The following is a 17807-nucleotide window of genomic DNA, read 5'->3' on the forward strand; positions in this document are numbered from 1 at the left end:
GTGAACAAGGCTAATTTGAGTTCTTCCTTTCCAATTTGGTTACCCTTTATTTTTTTCTCTTGCTTAACTGCTCTGGCCAGGACTTCTAGTACTATATACTGAATAAAAGTGGTGAAAGTCGGCATTCTTGTTCCAGATCTTAGAGGAAAAATCTTCAGTTTTTCCCTATTTAGAATGACGTTAGCTGTGGGTTTTTCATAAATAATCTTTATTATTGTGAGGAATGTTCCTCCTATGCCCAGTTTGTTGAGGGTTTTTATCATAAAGGGATGTTAAATTTTATCAAATGCTTTTCCAGGATCTGTTGAAACTATCATATGGTTTTTGTTCTTGGTTCTGTTAAGGTGATATATCACGTTTATTGATTTACATATTGTATTAGTCTCTTCATGCTACTGATAAAGACATACCCAAGACTGAGCAAGTTACAAAAGAGGTTTATTGGACTTAGAGTTCCATATGGCTGGCGAGGCCTCACAATCATGGCTGAAGGTGAAAGGCACATCTCACATGGCAGTGGCAAGAGAGAGAATGAGAGCCAAGCAAAATGGGTTTCCCCTTATCAAACCATCAGATCTCGTGAGACTTATTCACTACCGTGAGAACAGTATGGGGTAAACCGCCCCCATGATTCAATTATCTCCCACCTGGTCCCTTCCACAACACATGGAAATTATGGGAGTACCATTCAAGATGAGATTTGGGTGGGGACACAGAGCCAAACCATATCACATATGTTGAACCATCCTTGGGTCCCTGGGATGAATGCCACTTTATCATGGTGAATGATCTTTTAATGTGTTGTTCAATTTGGTTTGCAGGTATTTTATTGAGAATTTTTGTATCTGTCTTCATGTGTGATATGGGCTTGTAGTTTTTTGTTGTTGTTGTTGTTGCTTTGTCTGGTTTTGGTGTCAGGATAATGCTGGTCTCATAGGATGAGTTTGGAAGTCCCTTTCTCTTCAGTTTTTTTGAAGAGTTTGAGTAGAATTGGTGTTAGTTCTTCTTTAAATGTTTGATAGAATTCAGCAGTGAAACCATCAGGTCCTGAGCTTTTCTTTGATAAAATACTTTTTATTATGGCTTCCATCTCATTACTCAATATTGATTTGTTGAGGTTTTGAATTTTTTTTGAAGAGTTTGAGTATAATTGGTGTTAGTTCTTCTTTAAATGTTTGATAGAATTCAGCAGTGAAGCCATCAGATCCTGAGCTTTTCTTTGATAAGATACTTTTTATTATGGCTTCCATCTCATTACTCATTATTGATTTGGTGAGGTTTTCTGTTTCCTTATGGTTCAATCTTGGTAGGTTGTATGTGTCCAGGAATTTATCCACTCACTTCTGGATTTTATTGAATTTGCTGGTATATGGTTGTTCATAAGGATTCCTTTTATTTCTTTGATCTAGTTGTTTTGTCTTCTATTTAATTTGTTACTTACTTGGGTCTTCTCTTTTTTTCTTAGTCAAGCCACAGTTTTGTTGATTTTAACTTTTCATTAAAAAGTTTCGTTTCGTTGATCTTTTTTTTGTCTCTATTTCATTTATTTATGCTCTGATCTTTATTTTTTCTTTGTACAAATTTGGGTTTGATTTGTTCTTGTTTTTCAAGTTCCTTGAGGTGCATTATTAGGTTATTTGAAGTCTTTCTACTTTTTTTCTTTTTTCTACTTTTTTAATGTAAGCATTTATTGCTTTCAACTTTTCTTAGTACTGCTTTTGCTGTATCCTATAGATTTTGTTATGTTGTATTCCCATTTTCATTTGTTTTAAGAAAGTTTTAATTTCCTTCTTAATTTTGTTATTGATCCATTGGTCATTCAGGAGCATATTTGTGAAGTTTCTGAGGGTTTTCTTACTGATTTCTAGTTTTATTCCATTGTAGTGAGAAAAGGTACTTGATATAATTTCTGTTTTTCAAAAAATTGTTCAGACTTGTTTTGTGACCTCAGATATGTCTATTCTTGGGAATAGTCTATGTGCTGATGAAAATAATGTATATTCTGCAGCGGTTAGGTGGGTGTTCTTTAAATGTCAGGCCTATTAGATCTAGTGTATCGTTTAACTGATGTTCTTTGTTGATTCTTCTGTTAGATCTGTCTATTACTGAGAGTGGGGTGTTAAATTCTCCTACGTTATTGTATTGCATTCTATTTAGATCTATTCATGTTTGCTTTATTTTTTTATTATTATTTTTTTATTGATCATTCTTGGGTGTTTCTCCCAGAGGGGGATTTGGCAGGGTCATAGGACAATAGTGGAGGGAAGGTCAGCAGATAAACAAGTGAACAAAGGTCTCTGGTTTTCGTAGGCAGAGACCCTGCGGCCTTCCCCAGTGTTTGTGTCCCTGGGTACTTGAGATTAGGGAGTGGTGATGACTATTAAGGAGCATGCTGCCTTCAAGCATCTGTTTAACAAAGCACATCTTGCACCGCCCTTAATCCATTTAAACCTGAGTGGACACAGCACATGTTTCAGAGAGCACAGGATTGGGGGTAGGGTCACCGATCAACAGGATCCCAAGGCAGAAGAATTTTTCTTAGTACGGAACAAAATGAAGTCTCCCATGTCTACTTCTTTCTACACAGACACGGCAACCATCGGATTTCTCATCTTTTCCCCACCTTTCCCCGCTTTCTATTCCACAAAACCGCCATTGTCATCATGGCCCGTTCTCAATGAGCCGCTGGGCACACCTCCCAGACGGGGTGGTGGCCGGGCAGAGGGGCTCCTCACTTCCCAGCAGGGGCAGCCGGGCAGAGGCGCCCCTCACCTCCCGGACGGGGCAGCTGGCCGGGCGGGGGGCTGACCCCCCCACCTCCCTCCCGGACGGCGTGGCTGGCCGGGTGGGGGGCTGACCCCCACCACCTCCCTCCCGGACGGGGCGGCTGGCCGGGCGGGGGGCTGACCTCCCACACCCCCCTCCCTGGCGGGGCGGCTGGCCGGACGGGGGGCTGACCCCCCCACCTCCCTCCCGGACGGGGCGGCTGGCCTGGCGGGGGCTGACCCCCCACCTCCCTCCCGGACGGGGTGGCTGCCGGGCGGGGACGCTCCTCACTTCCCAGACGGGGTGGCTGCCGGGCGGAGGGGCTCCTCACTTCTCAGATGGGACGGCTGCCGGGCGGAGGGGCTCCTCACTTCTCAGACGGGGCGGTTGCCAGGCAGAGGGTCTCCTCACTTCTCAGAAGGGGCGGCCGGGCAGAGACACTCCTCACCTCCCAGACGGGGTCGCGGCTGGGCAGAGGCGCTCCTCACATCCCAGACGGGGTGACGGGGCAGAGGCGCTCCCCACATTTCAGACGATGGGCGGCCGGGCAGAGACGCTCCTCACTTCCTAGATGGGATGGTGGCCGGGAAGAGGCGCTCCTCACTTCCTAGATGGGATGGCGGCCGGGCAGAGATGCTCCTCACTTTCCAGACTGGGCAGCCAGGCAGAGGGCTCCTCACATCCCAGACGATGGGCAGTCAGGCAGAGACGCTCCTCACTTCCCAGACAGGGTGGCGGCCGGGCAGAGGCTGCAATCTCAGCTCTTTGGGAGGCCAAGGCAGGCGGCTGGGAGGTGGAGGTTGTAGCGAGCCGAGATCACGCCACTGCACTCCAGCCTGGCCGCCATTGAGCACTGAGTGAACGAGACTCCGTCTGCAATCTCGGCACCTCGGGAGGCCGAGGCTGGCGGATCACTCGCGGTTAGGAGCTGGAGACCAGCCCAGCCAACACAGCGAAACCCCGTCTCCACCAAAAAAATACGAAAACCAGTCAGGTGTGGTGGCACGTGCCTGCAGTCACAGGCACTCGGCAGGCTGAGGCAGGAGAATCAGGCAGGGAGGTTGCAGTGAGCCGAGATGGCAGCAGTACCTTCCAGCTTCAGCTCGGCATCAGAGGGAGACCGTGGAAAGAGAGGGAGAGGGAGACCGTGGGGAGAGGGGGAGGGGGAGGGGGCTTTATTTTTATTTATTTATTTATTTTTGAGACAGAGTCTCGTTCTGTTGCCCAGGCTGGAGTGCAATGGCGCTATCTCTGCTGAGTGCACCCTCTGCCTCCCAGGTTCAAGTGATTCTCTTGCCTCAGCCTCCCAAGTAGCTGGGATTACAGGCACCCTCCACCATGCCTGGCTAATTTTTGTATTTTTAGTAGAGACAGGGTTTCACCATGTTGGCTAGACTGGCCTTGAACTCCTGACTTCAGGTGATCTGCCAGCCTCGGCCTCCCAAAGTGCTGGGATTACAGGTGTGAGGCACCACGCCCAGCAGTGTTTGCTTTATATGCTTGAGAGCTCTGGTGTTGGGTGATAGAGATATTTATAATTGTTTATACTATTTCTGGATTGACTGCTTTATCGTTATATAGTAATCTTTGTCTCTTTATAGTCTGTCTTTGATTTGTAGCTTATTTTATCTGATGTAAGTATAGCTAGTCAAGCTATTTTTTGGTTTTCAGTTGCATGGAATATCTTTTTCCACCCCTTTACTTTCAGCCTATGTATGCTTTTGTTGGTGAGGTGGGTTTCTTGTGGGCAGTATAGAGTTGGTTCTTTTTTCTTCATTTATTCAGCCACTCTGTGCCTTCTAATGGGAGAATAAAGCCCCTTTACATTGTGTTGTTAGGTTGCTGCAAAAGTAATTGTGAGTTTTGCCTTTAAAAAAGTATTATTGGTAAGTAAGGATTTACTACTAGCATTTTGCTGTTTTTCTGGTTGTTTTTCTACTCCTCTCTTCCTTTCTTACTGTTATCCTTTGTGGTTAAATGCTCTTCTCTGTTAGTGTGTTTTACTTTGTTACTGTTTATTTTTAAAGTATTATTGTTTTTGGCACTGTGGCTACCATGAGGCTCACATAAAACATCTTATTGAAGTGCATTATTATCTTAAAGGTATGACAGCTTATATCTCAAAGAATAGAAACAAATAAAAATAAAATTCTATACTCACATTTTTGGCTTTCAGTTGTCTTAATTTGCCTGTTTTTATATTGCCTGTCTCTTAAAAAGTTATTGTAGATATTGTTTTTGATAGATTTGTCTTTTGGGCTTCATAATAGAGTTATGAATAGGTTACACACCACAATTACAGTATTCTTCTAGATTTGTCTGTGACTTAATTTTTTCAGTGAGTTTTGTATCTTCCAAAACAATTTTTTTTTTTGCATATTAGTGGTTTTTTAAAATTTCATGTTGAAGGACTCCCTTTAGCATTTTTGCAAGTCTTAATGGTGGTGAATTTTGTCACCCTTTGTCTGGGAAATACTTTATCTCTCCTTCATATTAGAAGGATAACTTTGCTGGCTACAATATTTATAGAAGACAACATTTTGTCTTTTAGCATTTTGAAAGTGTCATCTAGCTCCCTCCTGGCCTATGTGGTTTCTCTTGATGAATCTTTTGCCAGACAAATTGGAGCTCCAGTATATATGCGTATATATATATATATATATATATATATATATATATATATATGTATGTATATTTTTTTTTTTTTTTTTTTTGAGACAGAGTCTCATTCCATCACCCAGGCTAGAGTGCAGTGGCACCATCTCAGCTCACTGCAGCCTCTGCCTCCTGGGTTCAATCAGTTTTCATGCCTCAGCCTCCCGAGTAGCTGGAATTACAGGCGCGCACCACCACACCCTGCTCATTTTTGTATTTTTTTAGTAGAGATGGGGTTTTGCCGTTTTGGCCAGGCTGGTCTCAAACTCCTGGCCTCAAGTGATCCACCCACCTTGGCCTCCCAAAGTGCTGGGATTACAAGCATCAGTCTTGTGCACAGCCACTTCATTTTTGGTACTGCCTTTTTTTTTTTTTTGAGACAGTTTCACTCTTGTTGCCCAGGCTGGTGTGCAGTGGCGCAATCTTGGCTCACCGCAACCTCCACCTCCTGGGTTCAAGCAATTCTTCTGGCTCAGCTTTCCTGAGTAGCTGGGATTACAGGCATACGCCACCACACCCAGCTAATTTTGTATTTTTAGTAGAGATGGGGTTTCTCCAGGTTGGTCAGGCTGGTCTTGAACTCCAGACCTCAGGTGATCCACCCGCCTTGGCCTCCCAAAGTGCTGGGATTACAGACTTGAGCCACTGCACCCAGCTTTTGTACTGCTTTTAGGATTTTCTCTTTGTCCTTGACTTTTGAGAGTTTGATTATTTTATGCTTCGGGTTAGTCTTTTTTTTTTTTTTTTTTTTTGAGAAGGACTTTCGCTCTTGTCGCCCATGCTGGAGTGCAATGGTGAGATCTCGGCTCACTGCAACCTCTGCCTCCCGGGTTCAAGTGATTCTCCTGCCTCAGCCTCCCGAGTAGCTGGAATTATAGGCGCCCACCACCACACCCAGCTAATTTTTGTGTTTTTAGTAGAGACAGGGTTTCACCATGTTGGCCAGGTTGGTCTCGAACTCCGGACCTCAGGTGATTTGCGTGCCTCAACCTCCCAAAGTACTGGGATTACAGGTGTGAGCCACTGTGCCCGGCCACTTGGGGTTAGTAGTATTTGGGTCAAATCTGTTTGGGGTTTTTTGGCCTTTGTCTACCTGGATATTTATGTCTTTTCTGAAGTTTTAGAAAGTTTTCTGTTACTTCTCTGGATAAGCTTTCTACTTTCTCTTGTTCAAATCCCTCTTGAATGCCAATTCTTAGATTTTATTTTTTGAGGTAATTTTTTGTATCTTGTAGGCAACTTCATTACTTTTCTTTTTTGTTTTTTTCCTCTTTTTTTTTTTTTTTTTTTTTGAGACAGAGTTTCACTCTTTTTGCCCAGGCTGGAGAGCAATGGCGCGATCTCGGCTCACTGCAACCTCTGCCTCCCGGGTTCAAGCGATTCTCCTGCCTCAGCCTCCCAAGTAGCTGGGATTACCGGCACCTGCTACCATGCCCGGCTAATTTTTTTTTGTATTTTTAGTAGAGACGGGGTTTCACCATGTTGGCCAGGGTGGTCTCGATCTCTTGACCTCATGATCAGCCTGCCTTGGCCTCCCAAAGTGCTGGGATTACAGGCGTGAGCCACCGTGCCTGGCAGTCCTCTGTGTGTTTTTAAATAGCCTGTCTTTGAGCTCACTGATTCTTTCTTCTGCTTGATCCATTCTTCTATGGAGAGCCTCTAATGAATTTTTCAGTTCAGCAAATGTATTTCTCAGTTCCAAGATTTGTTTGATTTTTTAAAAATATTTCAATCTGTTTATTAACTTTTTCTGATAAATTTCTGGATTGCTTTTTGTCTTATCTTAGAGAATAGTTGTTTCCTTAAAACTATTTTGAATTCTTGGTCAGAGAGCTCACATATCGCCTACTGGTTGGGGTCAGGTTCCTTGCTTTGTTTGGTGAGATCATGGTTCCCTGTTTGCTGCATTTATTTATTTATTTATTTATTTGACAGTGTCTTGCTCTGTTGCCCAGGCTGGAGTGCAGTGGTGAGATCACAGCTCACTGCAGCCTTAATTTACCAGTTCAAGTTGTCCTCCCATCTCAGCCTCCTTAGTAGCTGGGACTACAGGCACATGCCACCACACCCAGCTAATGTTTTTATTTTTGTTTTTTTGTAGAGGCAAGTCTTGCTGTGCTGCCCAGCCTGGTTTCAAACTCCTAGGCTCAAGGGATCCTCCTGTTTTGGCCTCCCAGTGTTGGGATTACAGGCGTGATCCAGTGTGCTTGGTCTGCTGTTTCTTGTGAATGCACACCTATGTCTTTGCATTTATGGATTAGTTATTCTAGTCTTTGGCTTGTTTTGGTTTATATTGGATATCTTTACTTGGAGATTCTTCACTGCTAAGCCACTGCCGCTTTTTAGGCTCCAGGTGTTGCCTTAAGTCCAGGTTCACCTTGGCTCTAGTAAACCATCAAAGGGCTGCTGTTCCTAAAGTGAGGAGATCCCACAGGAGGTATCTCAGCAGAGGGGGAAAGCTGGCTAAGGGTTCATGTGCTGGAAACCTGTGGGACAAACCTCCTACAGGGTGGTGTTACTACTGAACAGCCTCTCTCATGTGGCATCTCCTTTGGCTGAGTTATGGAGCACTATTTTCAGGGATGCAGATAATACTGCCTGCCCTCTTTGTTTCTCCCTGTCCTCAGAGATATTTCTTTAGGCACTTGTGGTGCTTCTTATGGGTTAGGGCTGGGATAGATATCCTGCTAGAGAACCCAATATGGTGGGGAAGCTGGCTGTTCACCATAATCTACCTTTTTCCAGTGTAGAAACAATGCTTGGGGAAATTTTCTGTGCCCTAGGTGCTGGGCAGAATTGGGGGAGGGGTGTTGTGAATGTGGAAGTCTCTTTGTCTTTTTTCATTTCTGAAAATTGTCTTTTTTCATTCCTGTGGCCGCAGGAACTGTCTTGTCTTCATATGTGAGTTCTGGGTTATTTCTGGTGATACTTTCAGCACTGTATATTTGTTTTGGGTTTTCTTTTTCTTTTATTTAAGAAAAATTCTTTTTCTTTTTTTTTCACATAGGGTCTTGCTGTGTTGCCCAGGCTGATCTCAAACTCCTGGGCTCAAGCGATCTTTTCTCCTTAGCCTCCTGATTAGGTGGGATTACAGGTGCGATGTTGTATGAATCTGTTTTTCATTTTCTTTGGAGGCAAGTGAAATACCACCTTTTTGGAGCCACAGTTATTATTTTTTAAATAACAGCTTTATTGAAATATAATTTATATACCATAAAGTTCACCCTTTTAAAGTGTAAATTTTAGTGGTTTTAGTGTATTAACAATGTGTATTACCACAATCTGATTATAGAACATTTTCCTCACCCCCAAGAGAAATCCCATGTCTATTACCAGTCACTGTCTATTTGCCACTACCCCTAGCCACTGGCAGCTGCTATCTTACAGCCACTTACATTGCTTGTTTGCTTATTTGCACCAACTACCTTACTGACTCTATGGATTTGTCTATTCTGGACATTTCATATAAGTGAAATAATAAAATATGTGGTCTTTTGTAAAGTTCATCCATGTTCTAGCATTTACTAGTACTTTTTATGGCTTAATAATATTCCATTGTATGGATATATACTATATTTTGTTTAGCCATTGACAGTTGATGGACATTTGAGTTGTTTCCCTTTGTGGCCATTATGAATAATGGTGGTATGAACATTGATGTACAGGTTTTTGTGTGGACATGTTTTCAGTTTTCTTGAATACAGGCATATCTTGTTTTCTTGCTCTTTCCTTTATTGCACTTCAAGTATTATGATTTTTACAAATTGAAGTTTTGTGGCAACCCTTTGTTGGGCAAATCTGTCAGCACTATTTTTCCAGTTGCACGCGCTCACTTTGTGTCTCCATGTCGCATTTTGGTAATTCTCAAAATATTTCAAACTTTTATTATTATTATTTTTGAACAGAGTCTTGCTCTGTCGCCCAGGCTGGAGTGCAGCAACACGATGTTGGCTCAGTGCAACCTCTGCCTCCTGGGTTCAAATGAACACTTCTGGCTAATTTTCATATTTTTAGTAGAGACTGGATTTCACCATGTTGGCCAGGCTGGTCTTGAACTCCTGACCTCAAGTGATCTGCCTGCCTTGGCCTCCCAGAGTGCTGGGATTACAGGTGTGAGCCACCATCCCTGGCCCCTTTTAAAATTATTATTATATCTGTTATGATGATCAGTGATCTTTGTTACTATTGTAATGGTTGTGGAATGCCAATGAACTGCGCTCCTGTAGGACAGTAAACTTAATAAATGTTTTGTGTTTTGTGACTACACCACCAATTGGCTTTTCTCTCGTATCTCTTTTCTGCTCAGACCTCCCTATTCACTGAGACACAATGATATAGAAATTAGAATAGTGACAACCCTACAGTGTCTTTTAAGTGTTCAGAAAGGAAGAGTTGCACATCTCTTTCTTTAAATCAAAAGCTAGAAATGATTAAGTTTATTTAGGAGGGTGTGTCAAGATGGGCCAAAAGCTAGGCCTATTGTGCTAGTTAGCCGTTGTAAATGCAAAGGGCAAATTCCAAAGGAAACTATTAATAAAAGTTCTGCTCCATTGAACACATGAATGATAAGGAAGCAAAATAGCCTTATTGCTTATATGGAGAAGGTTTGAGTGGTCTGGCTAGAAGATCAGACCAGCCACAACATTCCTTTAAGCCAAAGCCTAATCCAGAGCAAGACCCTAACTCTTTTCAGTTCCGTGAAGGCTGGGAGAGGTGAGGAAGCTGCAAAATTAAAGTTTGAAGCCAGCAGAGGTTGGTTCGTGAGGTTTAAGGAAAGAAGTCATCTTTATAACCTATAAGTGCAAGGTAAAGCAGCAAGCGCTGAGTGATGTAGAAGCTTCGGCATGTTATCCAGAAGATCTAGCTGAGATAATTGATGAAGGTGGCTATGCGAAAGAACAGATTTTAAAGCAGATGAAACAGCCTTCTGTTGGAAGAAGATGCCATCTAGGCCTTTCATAACTAGAGAGGAGAGGTCAATGCCTGGCTTCAAAGCTTCAAAGGACAGGCTGACTCTTGTTAGGGGCTAATGCAGTTGGTAACTTTAAGTTGAAGCCCATGCCCATTTATCATTCTGAGAATCCTAGAGTCTTTAAGAATTATGCTAAACCTAGTCTGCCTGTGCTCTACAAGTGGAACAACAAAGCCCAGATGACAGCACCTATGTATACAGCACAGTTTACTGAATATTTCCAGCCCGCTGTTGAGACCTACTGCTGAGAAAAAAGATCTCCTTTCAAAATATTGCTGTTCATTGACAATGACCTGTGCTCTGATCAGGCAGGTGTACAAGGAGATTAATGTAGTTTTTATGCTTGCTAAAACATTCATTCTGTAGTCCATGAACCAAGAAATGCTTCCAACTTTTAAAGTCTTATTTAAGAAAGTTATTTCATAAGGCTATAGCTGCTATAGATAATGATTCCTCTGATTGATCTGGACAAAGTAAATTGAAAACCTTCTGGAAAGGCTTCACCATTCTAGATGCCATTAGGGACATTTGCAATGCATAGGAGGAGGTCAAAATATCAACATTACCAAGAGTTTGGAAGAAGTTGATTTCAACCTTCACAAATTACTTTGAGGGGTTCAAGTCTTCAGTAGAGGAAGTAACTGCAGACTTGCACAATCTTTTTTTTTTTTTTTTTAATTTTTTATTTTTAGACAAGGTCTCACTCTGTTGCCTGGGCTGGAGTGTAGTGATGCTCACCACAGCCTTGACCTTCTGGGCTCAGGTTATCCTCCCACCTCAGCCTTTTTGGTAGCTGGGACTACAGGCGTGCGCCACTGCAACCAGCTAATTTTTTGTGTTTTCTGTAGAGCTGGTTTCGCCATGTTGCCCAAGCTAGTCTTTAACTCCTGGACCCAAGCGACTCACCTGTCTTGGCCTCCCAAGGTTCTGGGATTACAGATGTGAGCCACCATGCTTAGCCAAGTTCAATAATTTTATTTGATTTAAAATTTACCAAGACTACGGAGACAGCTTTGTTAACTTCTAGTACCATCGCTGAGAAAAAGTGAAATAGTAGTAGTATGATGCAGCAGCAGCAAAAGAACAAGGGTAGTTCAGAACTAGATAAGTCATTGAATGATGAAGTGGTAATTGTGTTATTAGTTGGTATTTTTCTCTGTATAGTACTAAGTGTTTATTTCTGGGATTACTTTACATTTCTCAACTCTGCAAGTGTAATATTTGTATTAAGTAGTAATTTGTGTGGGCTTCAAAATTAATATAGACTTGATGTGGGAAAATTTTGGGTCATGTTTGACAAAATACTTGCAACATAATATCTGAAATTAGGTAGATAATTTCAGGTATAACAAAGGTGAAGTTGTGAAGACATGAGTTTTTTTATTCCACTGAAAGGAAACTGAAAATGTTGTTTAGAAGGGAGCAAATCTAAATTGTAAACATGTAAAATTCAACACAATATTTTGAGAAACAGTGACAATCAGTATTCTCAAAATTTAATATCAAGGAGAAAAATTAGTTTCTAAATTATTTGAAAGACAACTTCTCTTAAAATTAGCCGTTGGAATTTATTCTTGCTATGGTCTTATGACAAGCCTTATGATCCCATCATGGATATTTATATAGGAGAGGAGATCATCATGTGATTTTTTTTGTTTGTTTGAGCTAGTTCTTTTCACTTTGTGAAACTAGTGGAATCATACTTGATTATTCTTTCTAATTTTTAGGTAAAATTCCAGGCAAGCATGTTAACTAGGGAAGGCCCTGTTGGTACCATGGAAATAGCAGGAGACCAAAAATCAAGAGATCAGGTTCTGAAGCCCCACTCTGCCACTAAGATGTTATCAACTTATTTGGGCCTTGATTTTCTTTTCCATATAGCACATTCATTTGTATGTTCTCTCAAGTCCCATTTTTAATATTTTTTGATAGAGTATACAGAATAATTTTGGTTTTGGTAGGAATTAAGGTATATATGAAGTATAATTTTTTTTTTTTTGAGATGGAGTTTTGCTCTTGTTGCCTAGGCTGGAGTGCAATGGCGCGATCTCAGCTTGCTGCAACCTCCACCTCCCGGGTTCAAGCGATTCTCCTGCCTCAGCCTCCCAAGTAGCTGAGATTACAGGCATGCACGACCATGCCCAGCTAATTTTGTATTTTTAGTAGAGACGGGGTTTCTGCATGTTGGTCAGGCTGGTCTTGAACTCCAGACCTCAGGTGATCCGCCTGCCTCAGCCTGCCAAAGTGCTGGGATTACAGGCATGAGCCACCATGCCCAGCCTGAAGTATAATTTTTAAATATGTGTGCGTGTGCAAAAATGAGCAAGTAGAGAGTTGATAAAAACTTTATGAACTCAGGTTGGAAAACGTTAGATGTCTTATTGTTGTAACGTGTGCCAGTCTATAATATGAATCCTAGGAGAACAACCATGTACCCTGTAATGGAAAAAACTCCTGTGATCAAAGAAGGTGGTAGGGAAAAGGATACACAAAAGAAGAGTTGTAGTTGGGAGAGTTATGCTAAGTGTTGTAAAATTGAAAAAGAGCTTTGAAATGCTTGGCAACAAGTCTTGAGCTATGTATACTTTCTTTTGTTGTGATGACTGTTTTTGTGAAATTAAATGCTTCATTTATTCCACTTATAAATTATTAGCTGCATTCTAGGCCCTTGTGTTAGAATTGAGGACTAGAGTAGAGAACAAGATAAACTTGAATCCTTCCTTTTTGGAATTTAACTTTTAATAATAGATATGGACAAAAGACATTTAAAAATTGTGATATATGCCGTGAAGAAAGTAAACAGTAATGTGATAGAAAGTAATGGGAGAGATAGTGGTTGGGAATTGTGGCCTGAATGTTGGAAAGCAGCTAACTAGAAAAGACCAGGCAGATAAAAGGCAGATAAACACCTTGAGATGTAAAAAGGAACAGAAACAAGAGCCAACTGAGAGAAGGAAAGAATAGCCTGAGATGGGTTTATAGAAGGACCACCATTTAGGATATTGACCATGGTAAGGTGTTGAGATTTTATTCCAAGTGCAGTGGAAAACTGTTCAGGGGTTTAAGCACAGAAAATTACTTGGTGCAGTAAACATTTTTCAAATATCACTCTTTGTGGAAATGCATTAGAGGGAGGCAAGAATGGAAGTTTGCTGTTAGTAGAATAGGAGAGAGATGATCATGGTTCAGTTTAGACAAGGGTGGTAGCATTCACTGGAGATGAAAAAAGTGGGCCGGGCGCAGTGGCTCACGCCGGTAATCCCAGCACTTTGGGAGGCCGAGGCGGGCGGATCACGAGGTCAGGAGATCAAGACCATCCTGGCTAACACGGTGAAACCCCGTCTCTACTAAAAATACAAAAAATTAGCCGGGCGTGGTGGTGGGCACCTGTAGTCTCAGCTACTCGGGAAGTTGAGGCAGGAGAATGGCGTGAACCTGGGAGGCGGAACTTGGAGTGAGCCGAGATTGCGCCACTGCACTCCAGCCTGGGCGACAGAGTGAGACTCCATCTCAAAAAAAAAAGAAAAGAAAAAAGAAAAAAGTGGACAGAGTTCAGAGTTGATGCATATTTTGCAGAAAGGACTGACAGAATTTGCTAATAGGCTTTATATGGGGAGGTAAGGGAAATAGTGCCAAATGTAGATTTTTTTTTTAAAAGAAAACATCTAAAATTGGTCTTTTAAAACATTTATTCTCCCTGCCTTAAAACATGATAGTTAATACTAGTATTCTACATGGTAAATGTTTCCTTGACACTTTTATCATTTTTATTTATTTATTTTTTTAGGCTTATGCATCTGGATGTGACATTGTAATACTGGGAAGCGATTTTGAAAGATTACAGATAATCCCAGGAGCTAAACATGGAAATATTCAAGTGGGATGTGTAGACTGTTCAATGCAACAAGGCAAGGTTTGTAATCTTCTAATATACAAATTTGTTTGGAATATGGTTTTTGTCAGGATAATTTCTGAAGTGTGTATTTCCTATTGAATTAGAGACTTGGCTTTGTTTCAAAGATAGTGTAGGTAGAAGAATTTTTGGCTGTCTAAGATGCATTCTATAGAGTGCCAGAAATTCTATTCTTATATAATTTTAAATTATAGCATCATCTTCTCTGAGAAAGAAATACAATACTTACTGATATAGAATGAGTCTAAAGCTTACGTATTTAAAAGGTGATTGGACTGGGGGAAAGGAGTAACAATAAATCTTCAATATTTACAAATAAACTAAAGGAAATGATTTAGAGTATTTTTTTTTTTTTAATCTGTGAACAGGTAGTTATCTCCTTGTAACTTCTATGTAACAAGGGCTGTGTAACTTTTTGTGGAAATGAAAAACTCTTTGAGAGTTTATAATATTCTAAGCCCATAAGAAAAGTGAAAAACTTTATCTGGACTTCTATTTGCATATGAAAAGTAGAAAGGTAACCTTGAAAGTAAAATAGCAACAACATAAACAAAAGTAACGAAGTATAAAATTCTTCTAGATCAGGTTAAATACAGTTCCTGTAGTACCAGAATGAGAAAGTCATACTACTAGGCAAGGCAGCATAATATATAGCTTAAAATAACTCCATATAGGCATAGGTGGTAAGGCCTATATATAGTTGTAGCTAGACTGGACACTCATATGATTCCACTAGAACATTTTGTGTAAGGAATCAAAATGGTCATATTAAGAGTCCATGGACCCAATCATTTGTTTTTAAATCTAATCTTCATTTGAGGTAAACTTTCTAGGATTAAAAGTTGCCACCTGGGAGTTAAAGATATTAATTATAAAACGAGTTTCTGTTTTCTGAATCTTTACATATTTGTTGGACTACTGTTCTTTTTGTTACATGGTATTCCTTCCCTTTAATATAGTTACAGGTGTCCTCTATCTTTTGTTGAGGCCTGTTATGACTTCTCGCTATACAACAAAAATGATCTTTATTATGGAATGCTGGAAATCCTTGGTTTTTTTTTTTTGTTTTTTGTTTGTTTTTGTTTGTTTGTTTGTTTTGTTTTTTGTTTTTCAGATGGAGTCTCGCTTTGTTGCCCAGGCTGGAGTGCAGTGGTGCAATCTCGGCTCACTGCAGCCTCTGGCTTCCGGGTTCAAGCAATTCTCCTGCCTCAGCCTCCCAAATAGCTGGAATTACAGGTGCTCGCCATCATACCCGGCTAATTTTTGTATTTTTAGTAGAAACGGGGTTTCATCATGTTGGTAAGTCTGGTTTCAATCTCCTGACCTAATGATTCGCCCTCCTTGGCCTCCCAAAGTGCTGGGATTACGTGAGCCACGGCGCCCAGCCTATCCTTGAGATTTTTATTTTCATTCTCTTCATGTTTGTTTGATCTTCTAGCTCTTTTGTTCTGTAATCTTTCTTTCTTTCTTTCTTTCTTTCTTTCTTTATTTATTTATTTTTATGTTTTATTGATCATTCTTGGGTGTTTCTCGCAGAGGGGGATTTGGCAGGGTTACAGGACAATAGTGGAGGGAAGGTCAGCAGATAAACAAGTGAACAAAGTTCTCTGGTTTTCCTAGGCAGAGGACCCTGCGGCCTTCCGCAGTGTTTGTGTCCCTGGGTACTTGAGATTAGGGAGTGGTGATGGCTCTTAACGAGCATGCTGCCTTCAAGCATCTGTTTAACAAAGCACATCTTGCACCGCCCTTAATCCATTCAACCCTGAGTGGATACAGCACATGTTTCAGAGAGCACAGGGTTGGGGGTAGGGTCACAGATCAACAGGATCCCAAGGCAGAAGAATTTTTTCTTAGTACAGAACAAAATGAAAAGTCTCCCATGTCTACCTCTTTCTACACAGACACGGCAACCATCCGATTTCTCAATCTTTTCCCCACCTTTCCCCCCTTTCCATTCCACAAAACCGCCATTGTCATCATGGCCCGTTCTCAATGAGCCGCTGGGCACACCTCCCAGACGGGGTGGTGGCCGGGCAGAGGGGCTCCTCACTTCCCAGTAGGGGCGGCTGGGCAGAGGCGCCCCTCACCTCCCGGACGGGGCGGCTGGCTGGGCGGGGGGCTGACCCCCCCACCTCCCTCCCGGACGGAGCGGCTGGCCGGGCAGAGGGGCTCCTCACTTCCCAGTAGGGGTGGCCGGGCAGAGGCGCCCCTCACCTCCCGGACGGGGCGGCTAGCCAGGCGGGGGGCTAACCCCCCCACCTCCCTCCCGGACAGGGCGGCTGGCCGGGCGGGGGGCTGACCCCCCCACCTCCCTCCCGGACGAGGTGGCTGCCGGGCGGAGACGCTCATCACTTCCCAGGCGGGGGTGGCTGCTGGGCGGAGACGCTCCTCACTTCCCAGACGGGGTGGCTGCTGGGCAGAGGGGCTCCTCACTTCTCAGACGGGGCGGTTGCCAGGCAGAGGGTCTCCTCACTTCTCAGACGGGGCGGCCGGGCAGAGACGCTCCTCACATCCCGGACGGGGCGTCAGGGCAGAGGTGCTCCCCACATCTCAGACGATGGGTGGCTGGGCAGAGATGCTCCTCACCTCCCAGATGTGATGGCGGCCGGGAAGAGGCGCTCCTCGTTTCCTAGATGGGATGGCGGCCGGGCAGAGACGCTCCTCACTTTCCAGACTGGGCAGCCAGGCAGAGGGGCTCCTCACATCCCGGACGATGGGCGGCCAGGCGGAGACGCTCCTCACTTCCCAGACGGGGCGGCAGCCGGGCAGAGGCTGCAATCTCGGCACTTTGGGAGGCCAAGGCAGGCGGCTGGGAGGTGGTTGTAGCGGGCCGAGATGACGCCACTGCACTCCAGCCTGGGCACCATTGAGCACCGAGTGAACGAGACTCCGTCTGCAATCCCGGCACCTCGGAAGGCCGAGGCTGGCTGATCACTCGCGGTTAGGAGCTGGAGACCAGCCTGGCCAACACAGCGAAACCCCGTCTCCACCAAAAAAATACGAAAACCAGTCAGGCGTGGCGGCGGCAGGCACTCGGCAGGCTGAGGCAGGAGAATCAGGCAGGGAGGTTGTAGTGAGCTGAGATGGCAGCAGTACCGTCCAGCTTCGGTTCGGCGTCAGAGGGAGACCGTGGAAAGAGCGGGAGAGGGAGAGGGAGAGGGAGAGCAATCTTTCTTAACTGTATAAAAACTTGCTTAATACCATCTGGACTCACATGGAGCTGGTTAATGTTAAAAATCTAATTTAATACTTTCCAATATGAGCTATCTTTTTGTGATAGACTATATGACAGTCCAGGTTAGAATGGAGAAATCATGGCCATGTGTGGTGGCTCATGCCTGTAATCCCAGAGCTTTAGAAGGGTCAAGGTGGGCAAATCGCTTGAGACCAGGAGTTTGAGACCAGCCTGGGGCAACCCTGTCTCTACAAAAATAAAAATAATAAGTAAATAGCCGGATGTGGTGGTATGCTCCTGTAGTCCTAGCTACCCGGGAAGCTGAG

General features: G+C 43.2%; 1 protein-coding gene across 4 annotated transcripts in view; it reads left to right on the forward strand.

The window, feature by feature from the left end:
• Nucleotides 1-17807, forward strand: part of DMXL1 (Dmx like 1) — a 187131-nt gene that overhangs the window by 14428 nt on the left and 154896 nt on the right. For all 4 annotated transcript variants that reach the window (XM_055387254.2, XM_055387255.2, XM_019028210.3 and 1 more), the window contains exon 2: nt 14181-14306. In XM_055387254.2, the coding sequence (XP_055243229.2) occupies nt 14181-14306 (126 nt within the window). The remainder of the gene's footprint in view (nt 1-14180; nt 14307-17807) is intronic.

Source organism: Gorilla gorilla, chromosome 4 (assembly GCF_029281585.2).
Source record: "Gorilla gorilla gorilla isolate KB3781 chromosome 4, NHGRI_mGorGor1-v2.1_pri, whole genome shotgun sequence".
NCBI lineage: Eukaryota > Metazoa > Chordata > Mammalia > Primates > Hominidae > Gorilla > Gorilla gorilla.